The 26282-nt window shown below is 35.1% G+C and overlaps 5 protein-coding genes across 6 annotated transcripts; 3 read left to right on the forward strand and 2 right to left on the reverse strand.

Annotated features, from left to right (window-relative positions):
- Positions 1–7007: 7007 nt before the first annotated feature.
- On the reverse strand, positions 7008–10303 carry LOC111830900 (protein YIPF1 homolog). The gene is made up of 6 exons (XM_023783607.1): positions 10082–10303; positions 9506–9563; positions 9319–9399; positions 8928–9096; positions 7710–7983; positions 7008–7476 (listed from the first exon to the last, which is right to left on the reverse strand). The coding sequence occupies exons 1-6, from the start codon at positions 10133–10135 to the stop codon at positions 7282–7284; spliced, it is 831 nt and encodes a 276-aa protein (XP_023639375.1). The 5' UTR covers positions 10136–10303; the 3' UTR covers positions 7008–7281.
- A 228-nt stretch (positions 10304–10531) lies between these two features.
- On the forward strand, positions 10532–16400 carry LOC17888326 (E3 ubiquitin-protein ligase HOS1). The gene is made up of 10 exons (XM_023783606.1): positions 10532–10757; positions 11346–11736; positions 12049–12183; positions 12273–12448; positions 12969–13370; positions 13485–13643; positions 13781–14269; positions 14715–14852; positions 15054–15700; positions 15957–16400. The coding sequence occupies exons 1-10, from the start codon at positions 10668–10670 to the stop codon at positions 16132–16134; spliced, it is 2805 nt and encodes a 934-aa protein (XP_023639374.1). The 5' UTR covers positions 10532–10667; the 3' UTR covers positions 16135–16400.
- A 299-nt stretch (positions 16401–16699) lies between these two features.
- Positions 16700–17963, forward strand: LOC17887580 (eukaryotic translation initiation factor 6-1). The gene is made up of 5 exons (XM_006295994.2): positions 16700–16745; positions 16823–16925; positions 17024–17154; positions 17253–17494; positions 17602–17963. The coding sequence occupies exons 1-5, from the start codon at positions 16736–16738 to the stop codon at positions 17857–17859; spliced, it is 744 nt and encodes a 247-aa protein (XP_006296056.1). The 5' UTR covers positions 16700–16735; the 3' UTR covers positions 17860–17963.
- LOC17890246 (protein DA1-related 2) lies at positions 17960–22393 on the reverse strand. Of its 2 annotated transcripts, none has more exons than XM_023785185.1 (12): positions 21740–22393; positions 21516–21661; positions 20560–20647; positions 20341–20458; positions 19903–20026; positions 19712–19795; positions 19509–19628; positions 19208–19420; positions 19052–19114; positions 18843–18958; positions 18697–18755; positions 17960–18528 (listed from the first exon to the last, which is right to left on the reverse strand). In XM_023785185.1, exons 1-12 carry the CDS (start codon positions 21837–21839, stop codon positions 18197–18199), a joined length of 1563 nt encoding a protein of 520 aa, XP_023640953.1. In that variant the 5' UTR covers positions 21840–22393; the 3' UTR covers positions 17960–18196. The 2 variants fall into 2 exon arrangements, with proteins under 2 accessions (XP_023640953.1, XP_006293994.1); XM_006293932.2 differs by having other exon boundaries at positions 21489–21661; positions 21740–22392.
- Positions 22394–24035: 1642 nt separating this feature from the next.
- On the forward strand, positions 24036–26201 carry LOC17887933 (serine/threonine-protein phosphatase PP1 isozyme 4). The gene is made up of 4 exons (XM_006294548.2): positions 24036–24316; positions 24927–25486; positions 25565–25766; positions 25903–26201. Exons 1-3 carry the CDS (start codon positions 24100–24102, stop codon positions 25751–25753), a joined length of 966 nt encoding a protein of 321 aa, XP_006294610.1. The 5' UTR covers positions 24036–24099; the 3' UTR covers positions 25754–25766; positions 25903–26201.
- Positions 26202–26282: the final 81 nt, after the last annotated feature.

Genomic DNA, 26282 nt, shown 5'->3' on the forward strand with positions numbered 1-26282 from the left:
ACTTATCGGTGAGTTAGTATAAGTAGGATTGAACGATTGGTTAAGTCGAAGCATTTTTGTGTATGTTGTTTTGTCTTACCGAACAAGGCCGGTCTAAAGAATTGTTTTTGTTTTCTTTTGCAACACTAATAACACTTGTCGTAGTTCAGTACTTCGAAAGTATATATAAAAATGAACAATTAAGTACTTCTTTCTATTAACAAAGTTTTATGTTTCAATCCATATGAAATCGACTTATGAGCTATATATATGGTTGTATAGTTGACATTAACTTGTGTATTATATAGTCATACTGAATAAAATATATTGTAATGATTCGATGATTTTTGGCTACATTAGACGGTTTTATGTATAGAAAAAGTTGGGAGATGTCAAAGTTTTGATTCAATATACAATAATAGGGAAACTATAATATATTCTTTGAATATAATAAATCATATAAAATGTGCCATTGGTTTTTTTAAGTAGAGATCTAATTTTTCAACATGACGATGCTTTTCTATCATAATTCAGATATTTTAATTAATGATGCATGCCTAGATATTTCATTCTTTCTTTGAGTCTCATACACAGATATCCATAAATTACAAAAGTGTGATAATATTTAGGGGAGTGTTTCAAAATAGCATTTTAAGAGATTAGACTAAAACTCCAACATACTGAACTAAATATATGGTTAGATTATAATTTGAATTGTTAGATTATATATACATTGAATTTCTAAGTATATGTTTTAGACATCAGTTTGAATTTGGCTCCTAAAGTTAACAGTTGTTTGGAAAGGAAATGTGATTTACTTTTGTTACAATATTTTTTTAAATGATAAGTAGTGGCCAATGATCCAATTTGTGTAGACTAATATGATAATAATCCTGTGCCAACCTCGAGATTCTCATAAAATAGAAAAATAATGGCCAATCCAGCTTCTGTATTCGAACATCATTCATTTCATTGGCTCTTTTAAGAAGCCAGATACAATTAATGATAGATTCAGAATTGAATATAAAACGGTTTTGATATTTCTGTAGTGTTAAAAAATCTTAACTGGACAAAAATCAATATTACATAACAGTTGTACTCACACCTGGATCGGAGCCGATGGGCTAAAAAATATCCGTTGCTTGGTAAAAGAAACATGCATGCAAATTTGAATATCAATCAAATTAATGTCTTACATTGACATGAGAAAATGGTTGTTCATATATAAGAGTTGCTAGTAAAAGATCTTAAATGATTCAGACGTTACTTGTCAAAAAGTTGGTTTAAGGTTGTTAGTTGCAGTGGCGATTGTCTAGGATTATTTGTTACTAGATTGTTTCGTGTTTCTTTCTTGTCCAAAAAACATTGTTTTTACAAGTAGTTACCAAACCCTATTTTACTTGGAATCAATGATCGATCGATGTGCCATTATTTTAATCCAACTCATAATATCGTCAAGAAATGTTTACAAAAAAAAAAAAAAAAAAAAAAAATTTCGTCAAGAAATCAAGGCACTACTAGTACTGCTTTCTTGGGACTACTTTTTTTACTGTCTTCCTTCGCTTTTAGAAGTCTGTTCGAAGCTGCAGTCAAGTATAGTTGGAAACTATCTGATACTTCACATGTTGTCCTTCGAAGTTGTTGAGAATTTCTTAGAATGATGGACCAAACTATATTCAAAGATATGTTATTATGTTAGATAGTTCAACAGAAAGAGTAAACCATTTTTGTGCACAAGAATCTTCTGACTTGGAAATTTGTTTTTTTTTAAAATCAAAAGATAATTAGAGACGATTAAAGAAACTTAACAAACTTATTTCTTGCGCATTAATCTCTAAACGCAATGAATGGTGCATGAGATTCAGTCAAAGCCATCCATCTCTAAGTTTTAAGCCATCCAAGTTCCAATACCTATCTTTTTACCGACTTCAGTTTTCATCCATCTCTAAGTTTCACGCTTTTTCCCTCCTTAGTATGTTTCTCGTTAATGGAGAATATGAAACCAAGTAAAAAATATGTAAATTTCGATTAGTAGTAATTAGTAAAAGGGAGGGGCACGTGGTTTGATGCGATTAGTGTCTTCAGATGTCTGATTGTCTCTGTGGGGAATCATTGGTCCTCTGTGCATGTGCCCTCTTTATTTTAACCTTTAGGCCCACCAACTGCAATCTTTAGTCAAATAATAGACACTAATTTGTTTTCTTGTGTGATTTTATTCATGTTATTTTAAACTAATTATCATCACATTCGTAACCAACGACATATCGTAGTCAGGGACTCAGATGAGGGATGGTTATATTATAGACATTCATTTTTAGACTCAAGTATGCATATAGCCACGCAGCAAGAGCACATGCGTGTATTCTTACATATAAAATATTTAAAAGAAAGATGCGATTTTGATAGGTAGGTATGTAAAAACGATAATGGAGTAGTAAGTGACAATAACACATTTTATGTTGGAGGGTTTTGATTCGTGAATGCATGCTATTTGTTAGAATTGTTAGGTTATATATGTGATTTCCATATCCATAGTATAATACTATAATTATTGTGTGAAAAAGAGAGATAATAAAATGAGCCTTTTACGTTGTTTTTTTTTTTTTTTTTTTGTACGTGGACATATACGTTTTATAATGGTCGAAAATGGAAATTTTTATTTCTTAGCATTTTGGGTAAATGATAAGAAGTGATGTTAATATATATGTCTATGTCTATACCATCTTTTCTTGCTTGCATGGAAGTTCTCCACGTGTAGTTTTTTTATATCAATAATAGTATGAATTAGATTGAAATGGAGTCCAATTAAACGATGGCGTCGATACGAAAGAAGCACAAAAGATTGGTAGTGCGACCTTTATTTTTTTTAACGACTCATACCAAACACTGATCAAAGATATATAGCGTCATCCTTGAACATGACGTTTTATTCTTATTTATAGATAGTGAATGCATGACGCCTGGAAATGTTATGGATCATGTTGAAAGAATTAAAATATAGAGCACAAAATGATTTTTTTTTTTAAATAACTGGATTTTATAAATTCAATACCATTTAAAGGTTTAAACTGTTGGAAGGTGATGTGCTATAAATTAAAGCATATGTTTGATATATATGTTAAATTTATGAAAATAATAGATAAAAAAAAATATGGAGTACCTCGACTTTTTAGAATCAAGAATCAGGATTGGTTTCAAATGTTTCAGTTGTACGTGGTTAAAAAAGAATTTATAGATGAATTGTGTTAATTTTATCACAAAGTCAATCAATGAATGATATCCAAGCTTTAGTAATGGATATTCGCAAAAGTTTTAAAAGCCACTAAATGGATACTTTCAGAAAAGGAATTAATTTAGGAGATATATGTATCGATCAGTTCTTGACAAGAATAAATGGCTACAAACTTTTTGTGGGTACAATCCAACATTTCAATGTGACCTCTCTATATATGGATTTAAGTCACGAGACAAAGAAAAAAACTTGCAAAACTAGGACACGTATGTAGTTGGGGCACATGTAAAGAAATGGAGCTTTAGATTTATTAATATATAGACAGGTTCCAAACCTTTTCAAGACTCACGCTACTACATGAAAACTTAATTACATTTATCAAAAGTGAATTTTGTGACAGACGTTAATTAATATATGATAAGAGTGAGTTTAATGACATGAGAATTCTTGTTAAAAAATGTGTTAGTGTTAGGCTGTTAGCATTAGTCAAATACCCAACAACAATTATATGATACGTACTAACTTTATTATAAAAACGAGAAAAATACAGTGACATGTGTCCTACATCAAATTATATACTATAGTAGAAAGATTATGTGTAACTAAATTGATTCATATAATTATTCTTCAAATGATAACTTGTCAATTTTGTCTTACATCATCTCTTAAGGCGAAATAAGAGCCAAACAATTCTTTTGTTTATTTAAAAATATGAAAAAAAAACTCTTCGAAAAGATGGGTCCAAACACTTGTCAATTATGCATATACTCTTCAGAGTTGTGTTAACATCACTCCCAGATTTTAGCGTATGATCAGATAACGCTTCAAAGTTCAAACCAACGGTCTCTCGCGCACAAGTAGTCGCATATAAAATACAAATATCTATATATAAATCTATGGATATACCAAATTAATTATGACATATATTCCAAGCAACTAAAAAGATAATAAAGGAACCGTTGAAACTCACAAGTCACAAGCCAATGGAAATTAAATAAAATTTGCGGACACGAGATTCCACCAAAAAAAAAAAAAAAAATGTTTACAAGTTTTTTTTTTTTTCTTTTTTTTTGGACAAAAATGTTTACAAGTTAAGACATATCACTATACAAGTAAAAATAATACTTGTAAAACAAAACGTTTGATTTTGAGTTATTCAATCTCGAGTTACATGTTAAACTAAGAATTGATTTGCCGAATATATTAGAATATTAAAATCATTTTTATGATTAAGCAAACATGGCGCCATGTTACCCGAATCACAGAATTAATAAATCTTAAATGATGACGTTTTAGTGTTTGTATCGACCTCATTAGTTAGACTTTGTGTGTTTGAACTATCGTGCAAACTATATTCAATACTTCAAACGTTTGTGCTTTTATAATTTCTAAACTCTGATCATTACAGTAGTCGATTCAAAATGGTTACTAAATTAAAGAACATAACTATGGGCTCTCTCTGATTATGGATTTTTTCATAAAGTTTAAAAGAGTGAAACGAAAATATGTGTTTATAGGGATCACTGGCCAAAATGAGAACACGTTATACATTTTCCAGCGCTGTTACAGATAAATAGATAAGATTTTTCACTCGACCAACAAAAATGTAGAAGAACAGAATAGGATAAGGTGGAGTATATATAGAGGTATTATAATGGGAAAACATGCTACACTTGGGAAGTTGTAATTGGTGCAGCTTCATTAATCATTAGATTTTTCTTTGCGTCCAATGTAAAGCCGTCACGAGTCACGAACGTCCAAAAGCTTTAGTGCAATCACGTTCAAAGAGACTAAACTAGTACTATCTGTATTATATTTCCCAGAAATAAGCAATTTATCGTTTCAGACCGATCTCGAATTTATGTTTTGGTAAAAGTCAAAAGAAGATGAATGTATAGTTGAATAGTTATTTATGAAAACCCTAAAAGAAGATTTAAGGCCAGTTTCAAAGGGTTGTAGTATTAATTGTGTTTTTCGACGTCGGCATGTAATGTTAAGCAATAAGCAAACCAAAGTTGTGTGAGACTTTTTATTTTACATTTTTGTTTAATATTGTGTGTATATGAGCGATCGATCACGCAGGCAAAACCAAAATAAAAAAAAAGCATCTCGCCTTTATTTTGAGAGAAACTTTGCTACGGTCGCTTTAATCTTTTTATTTTTTGGTCGACAAATTTGGAATTTTTATGAACATCTTTTCGGATAGAAAAAGAAACAACGTGTGTTAAAAATATTATCCTCCAAAAAAACAAAAATGGAAGAAAACAATTTGATGAAGAGTGTTAAAAAAAGAAAAAAAAAACATGCATGGAGCACAAAAATAAATATTTCGAATCCATTTTATTTTCTGACGTTTGAATCCATTAGATAAACAAAATCTACAGAATTACTTGAGAATTTACATTCCTTTTTTTTTTAATGAGTTTGGCCGACGTTTTTAATGGGTTAAAAAAACCACACAAATCACGAGTTTATCTCCATAACTCTCGTATCTAAAGTAAATATGTGGTGAGAAGACGCAGATAGACCAAGAAAAGTTGAAGGAATCACTATCATATGTAGACTCGGATATATATAATTAGTAAAAATAAAATATCATTTGTTTGTAATACTGATAGAGACCGTGATTGAAGATAGTGTTGTTCATAGAAATTTGATATTGTTCTCTTTTCATTTTCACATATATTTTATATATTCCTTTTCTCGTAAAGAATATTATTATTTTCTTGGGTCGAGGAGGGGTGAGCTGGAGAAATTAAAAAAAAATATTATTGAAGTAATGTAGTTTAGGATGCCAAAACCAGCAAGTAACTCAAGATCAAACAAAATTTATAAAGTGTAAAGATGATTAAGAAGTTTTATTAGTTATAAGCAAAAATGGACTGTTGATTAAGACGAAGAATTAGTCCTAATCCAACAACTATACGGGTTCATTTCTTCAAGAGTCACCACTGCTGTTTTACTTTAAGAAACTTGGTTTATTACAAATCATCTAAAGTTAGTGTTAGGTACTAAAAAAAGTTCCTCAATATATCTCATATTTTTACAGAAAAAGGAAAAAAAAAAATATTCTTTTTTGGTCAGGATATTTACAAATTAAAAATATTGGATATACGAATATACCATACTTTACAATTATATACGACATTTTAATCCACTAGGTACACAGAAAGATACACGTTTAGCTCTTTCGTTAAAACAAAGGGCTTTATCGACCATAGTTTCGAATCTTGGGTTATATACTTATATTAATACTCACAGCATAATCCAAATTTCAATGCAACCAAAATAGTTGAACGTCAATATAGTCTGGTAACAGCGCGAGTAAACTATAAAATTTACAACACATGGTTTTTTTTTTTTTTTTTTTTTTTGGTTTCGTTAGAGCATATTGTATGTGTGCTTCTTGATACGGGGAAGTGACTAGCTATATATGCTAATGGGCCAATGAAGCAGGCCTGTAAATGGCTATTTGGCCCATTATTCCTACACACGTTTCATCACTCGTTGAGGTTTCATTAGAAAAGTTGGAAGTTTGAGTTGTTAGCATAAAATCTTGCTCTCACAGGTTCCACTTGTTTTCTTCTCTCAAGAGTTCACAGGTTATCTTTTCTTTTTAGACACCAATTCACAGGTTATCTAATGTGACCTTTTGGCTTTACTCTTTCATGCTTCACATGCTCTGTACCAATTTTTTTTTTTTTTGGGCAAAGCTCTGTACCATTATATAAAACAAAACCATAACGACAAATGCATGTCCTATCTTCACTCTCTTCAAATTTCAGTGTACAGAAGATTAAAATGCAATAAATCTTGAAAATTTTCTTCCTTTTGAATATTCTTACTCCACAAGCAAAGAAGAGATAACAAGACAGACAAAAAACACACAATAGTTACAAGCAAAACAACCATCAAACTAAGCCATTAAAAACGAATCCATGATTCAGTGTATTTGTTCCTTCTTTTACTTTTGGGTGTTTCATTCTCTGGTAATGACATTCTCTGTTCTACTACAGCACATCAAAATCTCAAGGTTTTTACATATTTGTTTTTCTTGGGTGTTGTGGAGATTATGGAAAGAACCAGACCTTGATGAAGATTGAAAGAACCATTTGCAGACCAAAAGCTGCAGCCATTACAACCGTGATATCATTGTTCGTCTCTAAATAAGACCGTAGATTCAGGGCAACAAAGGACGATGATGCGCCACCAGCTAAGAGTATAATAACCCATCTCAGAAACTCTACCGGAATAAGCAATGGAAGCTGCAAAAGAAAATCCCGAGTATTAGACTGTTTAAACAGCATATATCGATGGATAGTACAAAATATTAAATTAAAAGGCGCTGTGATACGATTTTAAGTTGATTTTATGTCACTGTACATTGTCACAGAAAGCTAAGTTCCGAACCATTTGTGTATCAAGTATATGCATTTACTGATAATCAATTGGTTAATTTTTAGCAGTAAAAGAGGTAGGAGTTACTGAATATACTTACAGATGCAGGAACGAAAATGAAGAGAGAGTATCCCCAAAGGCACCAGAATCTTAGAAGATCAGCTTTGGACCCCATATACCGGAGTGAGAAATAAAATCCCAGAGGCACAATTATTGCATAGCCATAGATTATAGATGCTGCCAAATTCATATAGTTCACATCAAAGATCCACGGAGCATCACTGTGGGTTCGTTTCTTCACAAGATACGTGGCACAATTTCCGAGAGAAGCAAGCACAAACACAAGCGTAGTGCAGATCCAAACAAGTCCATACCTAACAGAGCGACGAGATACCAACACGAGTCATTCATCTAGAAACATTTGTGAAGGCCGAAGGGCCTAGCTTTTAGCAAATCTTTACAGGTAGCATGTTTGCTAATTGAGTATATGCACATGTTTTGATGCTTTCCATTCAATTGTCCAAGAGAAAATGAGGTCTTTCCTAATCTATCGCTTGAAGTAACACATGAGTAAATGCATCTTAATTGACTTACAAAGCAATAATCCACTAAACAAATGGATACTTTTCGTTTACTGATTCCTGAGAATCCACGATATAATGACAATACAAAAGGGGGCATAAATTTAGTCTTTACTCAACTAGGCCTGTTTTCAACTGCCTTTTGTCAGATCTTAGGTTTCCTAATCAAGACGATGACACTACATCAACCTTCCCGTAATCTGATGGAGACTATCAGACTATGAAAATAGCTAGAAGTCCAAAACTAAACTCAAAGTGAGGAAATTGATCTGGATGCAGGCTTAAGTCTATTAGTATATTAGCTCTGGGGGAATATTCAAGAAGCAAAACTATAGTTGCAAAAAAAGTACACAAGCAAACTGAAAAAGGTAAAGCAGGAAGATCTCTCACACGAAAGATCCAGCTCTTTCCCAGATTACATTCCTAGTTCTAAATTCTGACACTACCATTTAAATCATCAAATATCAATAGCTCTATTGGCAATCTCTACTCCAGTTGAATTACTTATCTACACTGGCAACCGTAAAGCCTTCCCCAAACCTATGAGATATAAAACTCATTCCTCTGACCTATCGCAGCTGGAATGTGTTCTTGAAAAGGTGCAGAAGATAACAAATTAACAGCCTGACTGAGCAGTGGACTGATTAAAGAAATCTCAATAGGAGAGGTGAAAGAAATCCCGCAGATCCAGTGCAATCACAAAGAAAATTAAGGGGAAAAGGTATTGAAAGACTTACAAATCAGGGTTTGCATCAATCTTGTTGAAAAAATCTCCACTAGTGGGATACAGTGAGCTCATCAATCTGTTCAAAACAACGTCTGTGTCTACATCGAAGTATTGAGTATATGAGTAGACGTTAAAAAAGCCCTTCCAGTTGTTTGATGGCTGTTGTTCAGGAGGTCCTTCTACAGGTGTACATAAAATGAATTATTATAAAGGACACAAAAGGTGAAATCAAAAGCAGTAAGGATCTTGACATGAATATTGTCAACCATCATACTGTTACAAAGTCCAAAGTTAGAATCACCACATATTGTCTACATAACATGTTCTTATGACTTACTGGATATATGGTGACTACTGACAAATACATGTCCAACGAAGAAAGCAAAAGGAGTAATTATTACCTGTTGGGCTCTCAAGAGTTTGATAACCCTTTGCATTGTTTCCTAGATTTGGTGGGAATATTTGCATGTTTGCCGAAGGGCCTACAATATTGCAGAAGACAAGCAACACTCAAAAGTATTTCACTACCATAAAAAATTCCATTCGCAAAAGGATAGTTCAAGCATCAACTAGCAAAAATAAACATACCTTCATTTACGCTTGCTATAGGTACATTTGTGCTTCTCTTGTCGTCGCTGATCACAGCCTTCCCCAATAAAGAAATACAGATTTTTGTATTAGACATAAACATAGAGGATAGTAGTGAATACATTCACTTCTTAGCGGGTTTAATCCCACGCTACCATGCAAGCATCTAAACTCAGTTTTGGTATCTCATAAACTAAGGAACTACTCAAGATTACTCTCCTGAAATGGAGAAAAACTTAAAGAACCCTTTTGCAAATATAGAATGCCAGAAATGCGACTAAGGAAATCGTCGATTGTTCTATGGAGTGTGTAGGCATCATAATGGACAGGAAAAAACTGTAAATGTTCAAAATTCTACTTCGTAATGGAAAAAAAAACGATTCTAAAAATTGGAAAATTTTGTAACACTTGAGAGAGAACACAAACACACAGGAAAAAAGAAAATATTAAAAATCGATGAGATGCATCAAAAAGGCAAAAATGTTAAATTTCAAGGATCCCAGGAAAAAAAAACTCAATCAAAGAGCTACACAATGGTGAAATTGCAGAAGCAATGGATGTTTTAGAAGAACTTACAGGGACTGAACCAAGCAAATGGCTCGTCTGTAGATTAGCAAACGACTCATCCATGGAATCGAACAAAGAGAGAGAGTCAATATAAGAGTAAAGCTTAGAAGATATGTTCTTCTAATCTCATTCAAAAATCGATAAGATCGGAGAAAAGAGAAACGATCGTCCCTTTCTCTTAATTTGTAAGGTTTCTGGGTTTTCTTCTCTCCTCCGTCGTTGTACGTGGAGGCAAATTGGGAAAGGCAAAGAAACGAGAAAGAGAGACCAATCCACGCGCTTTCTTAGCAAGTAAGAACACGCGCCGCCCACTTTAATTGTCGACTGGGCCATACGATCACAAGATCCATTAAGACTTCAAAAAGCCCAAATTAAAAACTTGACCCGAATTATACGATCCAACCCGACCCGTTTGTGGAGCGTCGCGAGAATTCACTCCAACAGTGATTCTCTTCTTTGTCTTCCCTCCCGAGAAAAGCTTAACGGAGCCCTAGACTGGTTTTATCACTCGCCAGCAACACTTGCTCTTTTCACCAACCACGCTTTCTCTTTTATCTCCGTTTTTTTTTTTGTATCTGTTTCTTCTCCGGAGAAGATGGATACGATACAAATCAATGGTTCTGCCTCCGCCGCGAGATCGATACCTCTTCTTAAGCAGCCTAATTACAGTAGCAAGCCTGTTCAGGTTCTTCAGCTTGATACTTATTGATTTCTTTTTCTTTTTCTTTTTGTTTCCACTGAAATCGTTTAGCTCAGGTGTTAAGATATATCTAGGCGTTTTGCATTTTAGCCTCTTTTTCATCTTCAGGTTAAGTGGGGTTTTCAGAGCTTGAGATAATTACGAAATTCTTGTTTGTTTACGCATTTCGTGGGTTTTGTGAATCGTTTATAGCCCTTTGATATATCTTTCTAGAGGCATTGTTGGTTTCTGAATGTAGTATTTGTAAACACTATGGAAGCATTCTGAATCGCTTTGGTTCTTGGGGTGGATACTAGTTTTGTGTTCAAATCATGTTGAGCTGCGTCTTATTCTAGGAGTTTAACGTAGGATTTTTTTAGAGCATTGGCAGCAGTTTCATGTTGATCTTCAGTTGCTTGTTATATTACGGTTTTAGGGTAGTTTTTGGGCTCCAATTTCTCTTGCCTGTTAAGATGATTGCTGGGTTGGCCTGGTGAATACGTATTGCACTTGGATGTTTATATATTGAGTCATGAAAGTTGAAGTGAAGGTTTAGAATTGGTGTTTTCTTATCCCATTCCTTATTTGTTACAGGAGGCGTTGAAACATTTGGCATCTATCAACCTCAGAGAATTGTGTAATGAGGCAAAGATTGAGCGATGCCGTGCAACAAGAGACTTGGCAAGCTGTGGACGATTTGTGAACTATGTGTTGAACCCATGTGGGCATGCCTCCTTGTGCACAGAGTGTTGTCAGAGGTGTGATGTTTGTCCAATCTGTAGACATCCACTACCAAAATCTGGAGATAAGCTCCGGCTTCGTCTCTATTATGAATGTGTTGAAGCTGGTCTAATTTCCCGAACCAATGAAGAGGCATCAGAGGATTCAGATGAGGATGAACATCAACTGGCAGCTGATGTTCTTCGCCTTTATTCTCTCTTTGATGTTGCCATGAACAACAATCTAATATCGATGATTTGCCATTGTATCCATCAGTTGCATTTATGGTCGCTGTCAATTATTTGCATTTAGTCTTTAGTTTCCTGTCTGATATTCTACATATATTCTCTAGATTTCTATGTATGTGTCGTCTCATTTACAGCTGTGAACCCAAATCTCCTGATGAATAGGCTTTTGCAATTAGAAATTTATTTGGGAATTTTGTACTGATAGTTTCATGCAATTTTAGGGCTTGTTTCCTGCCTGATGGGAAAAATATGCATAGTGTGTTTGTCATTCTCTATGAACTATTTTATGTTTGAGGTATCATTGACACTCCTTGACAGAAAATGAATAGATATCACCAATGTTTGTATGGATGAGACAGCTGTATCTAGTGACCCAGTCATTGCTTTCTTGTTGGATGAAGTTGTTGTCAAAGATTGGGTCAAGCGTACATTCCGGAGCATCTTAGCTGAGCTTCAAGAAATCTGTATCCTTTTAGCTGTTTATATTTTATGTTTCTTAAGCCAGTATATGTGTGCACCTTGGGGTCTGTCTATCTTTAATATTGGTTCTCAGATACTCTCGAAACAAAAGAGATGCAAGCGTGGTTGGATAGACTACTGAAGTGTTCGAAACAGGTGGCTGGTATATGTAGCGTGCTTGAAGTTTTGGAGTCGGCTTTTAAGGGTTCCGTTTCAACTCAGCTTCATGATGTGCAGAAGCTTAGGGAGAACATTGGTAAAACAAAGCAGGTCAGCTAAGATATTATTCCATTTATATCCAATCAACTTTGCAAAAGTATGCTTGAATAACTCTCTTTACTTCCCAAGAACAATCTGTTCTACTATGAAGCTTTGTGTTTAGTTCGCCCTAACACTAGAAAGGGTTACTTGTTTTGTATAAGGCTTGCTTGCTATAAAGTTAGTACCGTAAAAGCTTTTATATAGATGTATACGGCTGTGATTGCAATAAAGTTAGTACTGTAAAAGCTTTAATATATATGTATGAAAGACACAATAACGGTCTTACTTCATCAGCTTCATTATATCCCTACTTCTGTGATATCTTCATTTTTTTTTTCTCATGTCATTAGCATATTAGTGGATGAGTATATATTAATTCTTATCTTTATATATCATACTAAAAGATATCCATGGATAACCGTATGGCTCCTGAACAGATAGTGTTTTAACTATATCAGCCCTGCAGCTATTGGTGCAAGATCAGCGAGCTTATTGTGTGCTTACCCAATTGTTTTTAATTTTATCTCAGCATCTGGACATAATGGTTTGGTGCATAAGACACGGATTTTTGGAGGATGTGAGGTCTCGATATTCTAATTTCACATCGTGGAATGCCCTTGTACTTGCAAGAAAGTCAAATGCAATTAAGCGTGCATGGCCTGATGCTGTAGACCAGTCTTCAGATTGCAATGTACAGGGTGCTTCCCTCTTTATTGAGGATGCTTTAGAAAATCTTGAGAGAGAGCCAGAGTACGGTCAAGAAATAGGGGCAGAACTAGAAGTAGGATGTTTACAGAAGGATAAAAGATCATTTCTCAGGTCCAAAATAGAGGGAACCTCAGGGTCTTATCCATTTGAGAATCTTAGAACTGCTGCTGACATACTCTTTTTACATGGTGGTTCAGATCTAGTTGTTGCGAAGCAAGCAATTGTATCCTTATATCAACGCCTATTTTTTATTTTACATTGCACTCTACTTCTTATGAATACTCAAATCAGAGTTCCGTGTTTTTATTCGTCGCTGGTTTCCTTAACCAGGAGATAGTTTCTTTACTACCTGTTTGATCGGCATTGGACTACTCCTGAAAAATATTGGAAGCACATTATAGATGATTTTGCTGCTACCTTTGGCATAACCAGGCATTCATTGCTGGAGTCTTTTGTATTTTATCTTCTCGATGATCACTCTGAAGACGCACTCCAGGTACCTTTTGAAATTCCCAGGGAAAACATATGGAAATATGTATTTTTTGCATGTTTGAATACTCTCGCTGAAATATATGCATGAGAAACTATACATTTATTTGATGTAGCTTATAAATTTTCCTAATTATATTTCAGGAAGCTTGTAAGATTCTTCCTGAAATCTGTGGTCCAGAAACCTATCCCAAGGTTGCGCAAGTCCTGTTAGAAAGGGAAACCCCTGAAACAGCTCTTATGGTCTTGCGTTGGTCTGGTCGTGACAGTGTATCAGAACTGGTCTCAATTGGTGAAGCTGTTACAGCTGTTCGTGTGAGAGTGGAATGTGGTCTTCTGAGTGAAGCATTCACATACCAGCGGACACTCTGCTTGAAAGTAAAGGAAAATAAATTGAAAAATGGAGCTGTGCATGCGTCCAATGATCCAGACAGCTGGAGTTGGGCGGAATGGATGGAGATACTAGTCAACGAATTCTGCTGTCTTTCTATAAGGAGAAACTTGGTTGATCGAATCATTGAGTTACCATGGAACCCAGATGAGGAGAAATATTTGCACAGATGCTTATTAGATTCTGCAACTGATGACCCGTCAGCAGCTGTGGGTAGTCTTTTGGTTGTCTTTTATCTTCAGGTTAGTAACTTCACTTGAACAACTTAGGCTGAGAATGATTTTTCATCTCCAGAGTAGCTTTGAAAACAGTCAAATGGATTATTAAGAGAATATCATAAACCTCCAGAACTTTAAGCGACATAGCTCATTGGAATTGATGAGGAATAGTAATGGTGGCCCTAAAAAATAACTATCTCGTCCTGCTAGATTATTGTGTGCTTGCTTGTATTTGCTGTCTGGGTTTCAAAAATCTTATATAATTAGAGCTTGATGTTGAAAGTATTGAACAAGCATTAAATTTTTTTAAAATTAATAGGCAAACAGCATGACTATAAGCTCTGCTTTTTTTGTTTTTCTGACATCAATATAAGCTCTGCTTATTCTCTGGAAGATTTGTCTTTTGTATATAATTGTGTAGTTTGGTCTGTCTTTGACTGAAAACTACTGGTTGTTCACATTGCTGCAGCGCTACCGTTACATCCAGGCATACCAAGTCGATCTCAGGCTCCAGAAAATTGAGGAGGGTTTTGTATCTGACAATAGAATTGGCGAAGAAGTTATGTCCAGAGTGCGATCACAGAGTCGTTGGAGAAAAGAGTTAGTTGTAAGTATTCCAGTCACCTTTCCATGTACAAGTGGAACCTTCCACTTTTCCTTCTTAAAGGCTACATCCTCAGATTTCAACCTTATTGCATAGTGCCTAGCAGCCTCGTGATACTTGCAGGATTGTCTAGTATATTTGAATCTTAAATGTTCTATGTGTGCATTATTTAAACCCTCCTCTATCTCTTTTGCTTTGAAACAGGATAGATCCATAGATATACTTCCAGTAATTCAGCAGCAGCAAGTTAGATCTGGACAATTTTCTGAGATGGAAGATACCTCTGAAAGTCCTTCTGAAGGAGCAAAAAACTCTAATCTTCCGAATGCACCTGAGATGATTTCTTCTTCGGTTCCCATTTCTAATAATTCTGTATTTCTCCAACGGGCTAACAATGCCAGCACTAGAGAACCAGTGGCTAATAACGGGAGTCCATTTCAATCCAGTCATTTGATAGGAAACGCTTCCCTTGATACCCCCCATGGAAGGTTATTTACAAGCGCAAATAGGGGACAAAAGAGTGAAGTTAAAAGCATAACCAAGACTCTGAAATTTGGTGAAGTGTCAACTCCGTTCAAAGATCTGAACAGAGCTCGTGGGAACAGCCACCTTAAAGGAAAAAGAACTGAAGAGCCCTCTCCAGAGACAGATGTTGATAGATTCATGGAGAATAATATGAGCTCTCCTTATCTCCGCCGAGTCACAGCTAATAATCCTGTAACAGTGAAACCTAGCAACAACCATCTCAATGGATCTGCACAGAAACCGGAATCAACCTTTTTTGGCACAAGGATGCAACCAGATAGAGATAACTTTGTTGATTTGGATGATCCAATGGACATGTCTTCAAGGTACGCTTCCTATATCTTTTTCAAAGCCTAGCCTTCTTTTTTCTTCAGTTTAAACCAATCAGTAGTTGATATTCAAGGGCGTGTTATTAATACTTGCTTTGATCATGCCACTTAAGTAGAGGGCACTGGTTCTGTTTGGTATATAACTCTTGTCATGCTTGTCTGGTATATTTTTCGGGTTTGGTTCTTTCGTCCGCATCTTCTAATCTTTATACTGGATTAGCTACATATCAATTGTGTGTATCATGAATTGCAGCTTCAAAGACAACAAAAATGTGATGGCCTCGGAGAGCAGAAAAAACAGTGGCGGATTGAGGTGGCGGTCAGATGAAACAAGTGAGGAAGATGAACCGGACTTGGGCATGGAACAAATGACTAATTTCGGTTCCATGCCGGTTAAGGGAAGGAGGAGACGTAGATTCGCGGCAAGATGAAATGATACAATCACTCAAAAAGATCATTATCAGTTGTGTTAAGCATCATAGAGCGAGAGAGAGAGGGCAAGTTGTGTAAAGAGGGAGAGATGGGTACAGTGAGCTTTTGTTCTCCTGATTATTTTTTTGTGCCGGGGAAAAGATATGATTTTTGGAATTTTGTGTTTCACTGTATTTCTTCTTTAGTTTACCTTTTCTAGACATTTATCTCGGATATCATTTTCAATGAGCAGAAATTAATCACTACATTTAAAATTCGTTCAAAATTTATTTATTACGTTTACAAATTTCCAAAACTAATTAAAAAAAAAAAGAAAAGAATAAATTAGCATACGTTTCATCCAAGTTTCCTGATAATAAAATAGGGTTTCCAAAGAGAAAAAAACGGTTCTTCAAATCGTCCGATTAGTCCAGAAGGTAAACCCTAAACCTCAATCTTTAGACAATAAATTATCCATGTGACCATGTCTATATAAATCCAGTAACCCTAAGCTCCGAGGCCTCTTGCTCTGTTTTTCTGCCTTTAATCTGTATTGAAATTCATAATCTCAAATTAGGTTTTGGTGTGCCTTAATCCCCCAGGTGTTGTTGGATCCCTGTCATGGCGACTCGTGAGTTTCCCTAAAACTTTTACACGATGCTTTCTTCTTAAGTGGCTTACAGGATTTTTTGTTTTTGTCTTTGTTAGGTATTCGATATGATAACAACAATTGCGAAATTGGTGTATTTTCCAAACTCACTAATGCTTATTGCCTCGTTTCTGGAACATCTACCTCCGCAAACTTCTTCACGTATATATATATCTACACACTCTTGACATTGTCTTCTTAAGTTTTCACGTTCAAGTTTAGTTTTTATATGACTTGTAAGTGTTTACCTGTTTATGTAGTGGTTTTGAGTCGAAGTTAAAAGGTGTTATACCCATTGTTACTACTACCATAGGAGGATCTGGGACTATTGGTAGTCTATGTGTTGGAAACAAAAACGGTCTTCTTCTGCCTCACACCATTACCGACCAAGGTGATTTTGATTAGTTCCCACCATTACAAGTTAATCTAGTTTTGGAGTTTTGTAATGGTTTTCTTAATTATTAGGAAATTATTTTGTAATGTGAACAGAGCTTCAACATTTGAGAGATAGTTTGCCTGATCGAGTTGTAGTCCAAAGAATTGAGGAACCTTTATGTGCACTTGGAAACGCCATAGCTTGCAATGACTATTTCGCGCTTGCACATCCAAAGCTCGAAAAAGATACCGAAGAGATTATAAGCGATGTTCTTGGTGTTGAAGTTTTCAGGCAAACCATTTCGAATAATGAACTTGTGGGAAGTTACTGTGTTTTATCCAATAATGGTGGAATGGTAAGTAGACTACAACATGAATACTCTTTTGCTATCCCTTTGTTTTGTGGCATTTTGTCTCACCAGAAATTATCTGACTAACATATTAATATTTTCTCAATATATAGGTTCATCCAAATACCAAAGTAGAAGAGATGGTCGAACTAGCAAATCTTCTTCAGGTCCCTTTGGTTGCAGGAACCGTGAACCATGGCAGTCAAGTGATATCCGCGGGTTTGACTGTGAACGACTGGACCGCTTTCTGTGGCTCAGACACAACTGCAATAGAGCTATCTGTTGTCAACAGCATCTTCAAACCAATCCAATCTCAACCCAAGCTCCTTGTTAGTGAAATGAGAAAGTCTTTGATCGATACCTATGTCTAAAGCTTTGCTATTCTTGTTTCTTGAGTTTCATTAAAATGTGTTTCAAGAATTAGCTGCTCTTTAGAACTCAAGTGTTAAGTAGTCATTTTCTTGGTGTTACTTTGGAAAATAAGGGATTCATTTTTATAATTTTTATTAGTATTCAATCATTGTTCTTAACTTCTTATAAAATCTCCAAACAACAAATCTCCCCATTCAAAATCCAAGGGGAGATAAAGTCTGTCTTGAGATTCTATTCAAAGTTAAAGCAAACCCTGTGTGATCCATCCAATCCAAATCAAGACCATATAGCAAGATAACACCAGAACATTAAATATGAAAGTCGTCATTGATAAGATCACAAAGGGAAAGTTCCAGTGTAGCGGATATGATCCAGTGTTGGACGCAGACCGTACTTACAAACCGCTGCATTTGCTGCTCTGAAACCCCCTCCATAAGCTGGAGATGCGTCATGAGCTATCTGATGTTTAAAGAACTCTCCAAGTTTCTTCTCCACGTTTGATTTCCCTCCTTTCTTGTTAGAAGACGATGATGATGAAGACGTGGCTGCCGATGATGTTGAAGGCAAGTTTCTTGATGAAGGATCTGAGAGAACTTCAGACTCAAGCCACATGTAAGAGAGAACTTGACAGATTCCTTCCTCTACCTCAGGGTTAAGGTTCCTATACCCTAATGGCAACAAGAAATTAAATTAACTTAAATGGTTTTACAAACTTATACATCAAAACTGATGGTGGCATATAACAACATAGTATGATATGATATGATACTTACAAGATTATATTTCAATTTTTTAAAATTAAAAAATCTAAAATCCAAAAGATGTATAATATGTACCTTTGAGCCTTAGCCATCCATGCATGAGCTCATGGGCGAGAATTGCTCCGGTTAGTAACCTTCATCCACAAAATCCATTAGGTAAGTAGTCATTTACACTGCCAAAAAGCTAATTTGAGAAATTGAGCAAGTAGTATATATAGTACCGTGGGAGACCGTAAAGAACTAGAATCGCGGTGACTTCACATTTACGTATAAGCTTTTGAGGCTGAGTTCTCATACCAACAAGACGGTGAGCACCAAGTCTCGGTCTTCTAAGAACCTATGGAGAACCAAAAAGATAAAAACAGAGCAAAATAAAAATAGTGTTTAGAATCAGAAAATAAGTTTCCGTGGAGAGTTTGAAAAGACTTACACTTGTAACTGTTTGTTCTTCTGACAAGCATAAACCTCTTGTCTCGGGCATGTGATGGTATCCCTGTGATACATACATATCTAGGATTAAATCCAGTTGTACCTTTGAGGATTAATATCACACAAACTGTTATTGTATAAGTCAAATAGGGCTTACGTTTTTCTCTCCTACAATAGCATCATTGAGAGCTTCTCTTTGAACAAGAAGCATAGGAATCTGTTGATCAAGCTTCATGTACATTCCTTCGTAATAGTCTCTAATCGCGTGGTAAAGTGGTTGACACTCTCCAGTATCGGTTATCGCGGTTTCCATACATTCTAAACACAAACTTCTCCCATCGTCTAACGTGTAATATCTCACATCCCATGACTTCATCATCACAACATAGAAAGAAAATATGATTTGTCAAGAAAATTAGATATATAATGATTAGATTATTTGTATGTGATAATATTACCTCCAAGCGTTCGCAGCTACAACAACGAGCGGTTTTATCGTATTCGTGAGACGGGCAATACTTTTGGTTCCAAAATGGATGGCACCGATACTCGATCAAACCAGCATCATTAGTTGGGATCTGAGAAGAAGATTATGAAAAAGGGAACAAATACGTATATATGACGTTTACGAATCTAACAAGGTGATTGTATAGTTGCTTACAAAATGGTGACAAACTTCACATTTGGGATGAGTAAGTTCTTTGAAGCAAAGCTTATGATAGGGTTTGGTTCCTGACAGAGAGAACTTGAATCAAGAGAGAAGGCAAAACACACAGAATCTTAATCTGTTAGTCACTTCAAAGGGACACATTAAGAGTACTATAACATAAGTGTGTATATATATATAAATACCTCATGCTCAGTAATAGCGTGACCACAAGAATGGCAACGGAAGCATTCAGGATGAAAGAATGTGCCCATGCATCCTAGATAGTTCCCCAATCCAATATCTCGATTGCAACCTCCACATATTCGGCTAAAAATCACACAAAGATCAACGTTACCAAATGTGCTATTGGAAATATATACAAGCTGCAATAATAAAATTTATATACTGTAAAATATTTTACTATCAAATCAAGTAAAATTCTTCTAGTTTATTTTCATAATTTTCAATGCCACGACTAAAAGTTAGAACCGAGGTTTATTAGGATAACTCTTGACGTGGTGTTTTTATGGTTACACTAATGTCGCTATATCTATAGACAACTCATTTTGATTTTATTCTCTATTTGAATATTATATTCTTTCGATTACAATAATATATAGGAGAATGTATTTTTGTTGTACCTTTGTCTTCGTCTGCATTGATAGGAAGGCTCATAAGGTGGGATGAAAGATGATGGATTCAAGCCACCTTGAAAAGGCCTTGGAAAATCTCGATTGTTATCCATAGACCAACCATACCCTGCATATTTGATTTCATAATGACAAACATCAATCCACTTTTAATGTAATAGTAATTAATGGACTAAGCTAATTTGAGTTCATGAACGTAGATAAAGATACCATGTGGGCGCTTCCTGTCGTCAGCCAGAGAAAGTGAAATTGCACGGTCGAGTTCTTCTTTGTCCCGTGCACCCCTCGACCGATCATCCTGTGATTCGTTATTCATTGACATGACCATCCAAAAAAAAAAAAGTTTATAAAAAAAGCTGACGAATAAATTACTAGCATATTTCTGATAATATAATAATTTAATTTTTCCACCACCATGTTATATATAAATTTCACCCTTCAACTAAAGTTTTATATATGATATCACAACTAAATATCACTGGTAGTGCTTAAGGGTATCAAATTAGGTTGACAACAAAAAAAGGTATCGGAATAGGCCACCTCAATCCAATCCAACTCTATCATGCACCTTGACACCTTGTACCGAATGTTTTGTGTTCATCAATTTAATTCATGAATTTAAATTCTCTTCCTAACCCAATGAGCTAGGTAGCTCAAATTCACTTTCTAAAAATTTTAAATTGTTTTGTTGTTAACTATATAAGATTTAACGTACCCTAATAGTTGAATATAAATATTTTTAGAAATTGATATTTATTAACAATCAAACTCAAGCATAATTATTTAATCCTCATAATTCATGACAACTAATCCGAAAAAAACTGATTTCTACCTATTTTTATTATCCCTAACAGTGATCATGGCCACATTGTCACATCCTCTCAATTAAAAGCGAACAAGACTCATTCATAGACGTGACAATCTTACAGTATGTACAAGACCCGTGATATTTCAAAGAACAAAAGTTTTAAAAAGAAAACAGTAGTAAATATTCACTTGTCTTTTGGTATAATGCTTTTAATATGAATAATATATAATCACATCACATGCATAATGCATATAGTATACGTGTAGATTAAAATAGGAAAAAAAAAATGAAAGAAAAGATGCATCAAATAAAATGAGTATACAATAATTACCAAAGAAGAAGGAGGTAGAGGAAAGACCATATTCTCATCCTCTTGAAACTGAGGGGGATGATGATTAGTGCGAGCTGCACCATTAGAGCCACTCTTGAAAAGTTTACTCACCCATTTCATCAACTTCCATTTCTTATCTCTATATGTTGACGAAGATGACGACCCAACTTCCCCTAATTAATATTATCAAAAAATCGTTAGGGTTACTCTTGTGAAAACATAGGAAGAAGAAGAAGGAGAAGAAAACGAACCAAAGATGCAAGGGTTAGAGATATGGCTGACACGAGAAACACCGTAGGAAGAAGAAGAAGGAGATGAAGAAGCAGAAGAGGAAGAGGAAGAAGAATCCATGAGGATGAAAGAATGGCCCACACGTGTGTTATATATCCTTGAAAACGTGTGAGTGAAGCGAAAACGACGGCCGGAGAGAGAAGCAAAGCAAAGAAGAGGAGGAAGAAGAAGGAAGAGGGAAGAAGAGGAAGAGGAAGAAGAAGAAGAAGTTATAAGTCATTAAATTGTTATTAGAGAGAATAAAAACATATATGAAAAAGAGAAGAAAAGAAAGAGAGAATCTTTGCAGAAGAGATCGGGCTAAAAAAAATTGTAAAAGAAGAAAAAAAAAGAAAAGGGAAGAGATGCTTAGCTTCTGAAAGGAAAGGAACAGAGAGAAAGAGAGATGTTTTCTCTCTTAGAGAATATCTTTTTTTTTTTTTTCTATGTCTTTTGGGTTTTGCTGAGGCGGAGAATCCCTCAAACAACGGTGTTGCGAGGAGGAGGATAGTTGAAAACTTGTAACCTTTTCTTTTGTATCATTTAAAATTATCAAAATACCAAAAACAAAAGTGACATTTGTGTGTGTATACGAAAAGTTTAAATAATTCTTCTTTTCGGGTTTAGATGGAGACAGCTCTTCCCATCGGCTTTAACTATTCCCGTTTAGCTTTGGTTTGGTTTGATTTGTTTTTGTTGTTTTATGGTTTAGCAAAAGATGAGAATGTTTAGACATTAAACATGTTAACATAAATTCTTCTTTTGATTATTTATTTTTTGGGCTTAAACAATTAATTAATACACAATGTTCACGCTATGCAAAGGTCATATATATTGTTAAGATGCGCTTTTGCAACGTTAGCGCAGACAACTTTAATATGGGCAAATTAAACTTTATTATGACATGCAAACGACGGACCAAACCTTTATCTATACATTATTATTATAATCAGAGAGGCATCAATCTATAGGAAGGTCGTGACCGGCGATGACGCAGCAAAGGTGAAAGAGGCTTCAAAGTGGAATCAGACACCCATTTTTTTTACAGAACAAAAAAGCCTAACCTATTCTCATATTTTTTTATGAAGCAAATTAATATTGTGGTGGGTTAAAGACAGCATCAGATCAAATCTAGCTTTATATTTTTTTCAGCAACAGTTTCCACCTTGAGATCTGACCATTTTTTCTTTATCAACTTGCTAAAGTCGATCTCTGTATTGGACGATCCATAACTTATTTTTATTAAGGCTGCTTATTTTTGGGAATTCTCATTTACAGAAAATACTTTTCTTTTATTTTCTTATCAAGTTGTATATTTTAGCTTAAGTATAATATACCCCATGATATGTAGTTAACTTTCACCCAATTTTTTTTTAAAACAAATTATATGTGTTTAATTATTCTAGTTCAACATGAATTTATATCCTGTTCAATGTTAATATAACGATTATTTCTGAACAATAAATCTTATCGAAACTTTTCTATTCATAAAATCAAGTTGTTTTAATATGAATATGATGATACAATTATTGCATGCAATGTAACAGAAAGGGTATATATATGGACGAGAACGTGAGTCTATTGGCTGAGATTGAGATAGCCGATGCAAAAGAAAGAAAAGCCAAGATCCAAGGCATTTGTCTTTAATCACCTAAAAACCCAAGAATTTTACTTTTCTTTATCTCATGCATGAGACATCGTTATCCAAGTTTATTATAAATCGTTCACTTTGTATCTGTAAAGATTTTTTTTGTTGGGTGAAGAAAAAGCCTTCGAGAGGAGAAGAAACGTGGAGTTGAGTTGGAAAGAGAACAAATCAAAACCTTTTCAGTTTTCACGATTTATATTCACCCCAAAGAAAAAGAACTTTACGATCAGAAAGAGAGAAAAAAAAAAAAAAAAAAAAAAAAACTGTTCGTCGATGGGCTCTTTTAGGCCTCAATGTACGGTTCATTCCATTCCCATTAGCCCATTAATATTTCATATATCTTAAGTCTACTAAACGGCCCATTAACTATTTAGATGTAGCCAATTTTGGCGACTTTTGGAAACGACGTTGTCGCTTGTCATTGCCCAGTGTTCTTACTTCTTAGCTTATCATATCCCCCAATTAAAGGTTTTTGTTTATTTTAGTTAATTTTCTTCTCCATCTCCGTCACCTTTTTAAATTTCTTTGACAAAAATGTAAAATTTTATCATAAATCAATTCGAACTAAAAAAAAAAGTGTTTGCGCGTAATTTCTTCTTTATTTTTTTTTTTCCTTTTTCACTGATTGTTTTGCGTTTGCTTTATTTTTCGTTTTTCTGGGGTGGAAAAAATTAGGGTTTTTTGGTTCTGTTAATGGCGACGACGACGACGACGCAGGGGCAGCAAACGGCGATTGACACGGCGGTTCTTGATGATATAATCAAGCGACTCACTGAGGTTCGGTTAGCTAGACCGGGAAAGCAAGTCCAGCTCTCGGAAGCTGAGATCAAACAGCTCTGTACTACAGCTAGAGATATTTTTATGCAGCAACCCAATTTGCTTGAGCTTGAGGCTCCCATCAAAATATGTGGTATGTTTTTATCTTCTAAATTTGATTGTTAAGGTCGAATGAATTGAAATTTTAGGGTTCCCACTGTTTGTTTGATTTTGTTTTTCTCTTGGGTTGATGTCTTCGCGAGTATGAACTTAGTGGGGTTTTGGGATAATGTTGTTTGACCATTGTGAAACTTTTTGATTGGTGTTCTGAAGCGACTAGAATCTGAGTGAGAACTGAGACATGTTTTGGCTTTTACTGGATAGTGGTTGAGTGGATAGGCATAGTTTATCTTGTTGCTGGTTTATGATGCTCCAACGAAGTTTATGTTATGGTTGTTGGATTCGAGATACATGAAGAAAAGTTGTTAAAGAACCAAATGGTTCACATTTGAATATGAAAATTAGTTTCGTTGAAGATTGTTCTCCTCTGGTTAGAAAATATAAGTTTGGTCGATTTGAATAGATGAGAGAACATGGAGATTTCAGAAAACAAGTATATATGATATATCTTTTTGTTTTTGTAATGCTATTTTCATTGGAACTGTTGAAAACATTATTCTGATTATGAGTTTAGGAACTGTTTGGAAACTTCAATTCCGTTTTATGTTTTCCCTTATGATTTGTGGTGTGAATGCTTAAACCAGGTGACATACATGGGCAATACAGTGACTTGCTGAGGCTATTCGAGTACGGTGGTTTCCCTCCTAGTGCCAATTATCTATTTTTGGGGGACTATGTGGACCGAGGCAAACAGAGTCTTGAAACAATATGTCTCTTACTAGCTTACAAGATCAAATACCCTGGGAACTTTTTTCTACTAAGGGGAAACCACGAATGTGCTTCTATCAATCGGATATATGGATTTTATGATGAATGTAAAAGGAGGTTCAATGTGAGGGTATGGAAGGTTTTCGCAGATTGCTTTAATTGCCTTCCTGTTGCGGCGCTTATAGATGACAAAATATTGTGTATGCACGGTGGACTTTCGCCGGAGCTCAACCATTTGGATGAGATTAGAAACTTGCCTCGTCCAACTATGATTCCAGACAACGGGCTGCTCTGTGATTTGCTTTGGTCTGATCCTGGGAAAGATGTTAAAGGATGGGGAATGAATGATAGAGGGGTTTCCTACACCTTTGGTCCTGATATAGTCTCTGAGTTTCTTACAAAACATGATCTAGACCTTGTGTGCCGTGCCCATCAGGTAGATATTTCAATCATGTCACTCTTTTATTCTACTGCTTTTGTGATGTTAACAAAGAAGTTGAATGTCTGATGACAGGTCGTGGAGGATGGCTATGAGTTCTTTGCTGATAGACAACTCGTGACGGTGTTTTCAGCTCCTAACTACTGTGGCGAATTTGATAATGCTGGTGCGATGATGAGCGTGGACGAGAACCTTATGTGCTCATTCCAGATTTTGAAGCCCGCTGAGAAGAAGACCAAATTCATGATGTCCACAAAGATATGATCCTTTCACTGAGGTTAGTCAATAGACTGTCCTTTGCAAAAACAAGAAAGAAACAAGCAAATAGAAGGATTCTTGTTTAACACAATTTCTATTGATTCTTTTCTGGCTAAACTTATTCATGGGTCATTTTGGCTTTCCTTCTTTCGCAGATGGAGTTGGCTATGCTTGAGAAAGAAATCGTTTCAGAGCATTGAAGATTTGGCTTTAAAGTGTGTACTGATGCTGGTTGTGAGAACTCTTGGAAAGGAGCAAGACCTTAGTCTTCTAATCTTTCTTCCCCAAATTCACTTTCTGCATATTTTTTTTCTTCTTCTTTAATTGGCCTTTATAACATGATTTTCATCCGCCTGTTGAAAAGCACATAGTTGGTGTGTACATGCATATGATCGTTTCTTCGATTTTAGGACACCAAATGAAATGATTGATTGAAAAATCAAAAGTTAAGTAAGATTAGCATCGTCTCTTAAGCAGCATATGGACATCTTCAATTAATCATCATAAAAATCGAATGAGCATCTAAAATTACACA

Source organism: Capsella rubella, unplaced genomic scaffold (genome assembly GCF_000375325.1).
Source record: "Capsella rubella cultivar Monte Gargano unplaced genomic scaffold, Caprub1_0 scaffold_4, whole genome shotgun sequence".
NCBI lineage: Eukaryota > Viridiplantae > Streptophyta > Magnoliopsida > Brassicales > Brassicaceae > Capsella > Capsella rubella.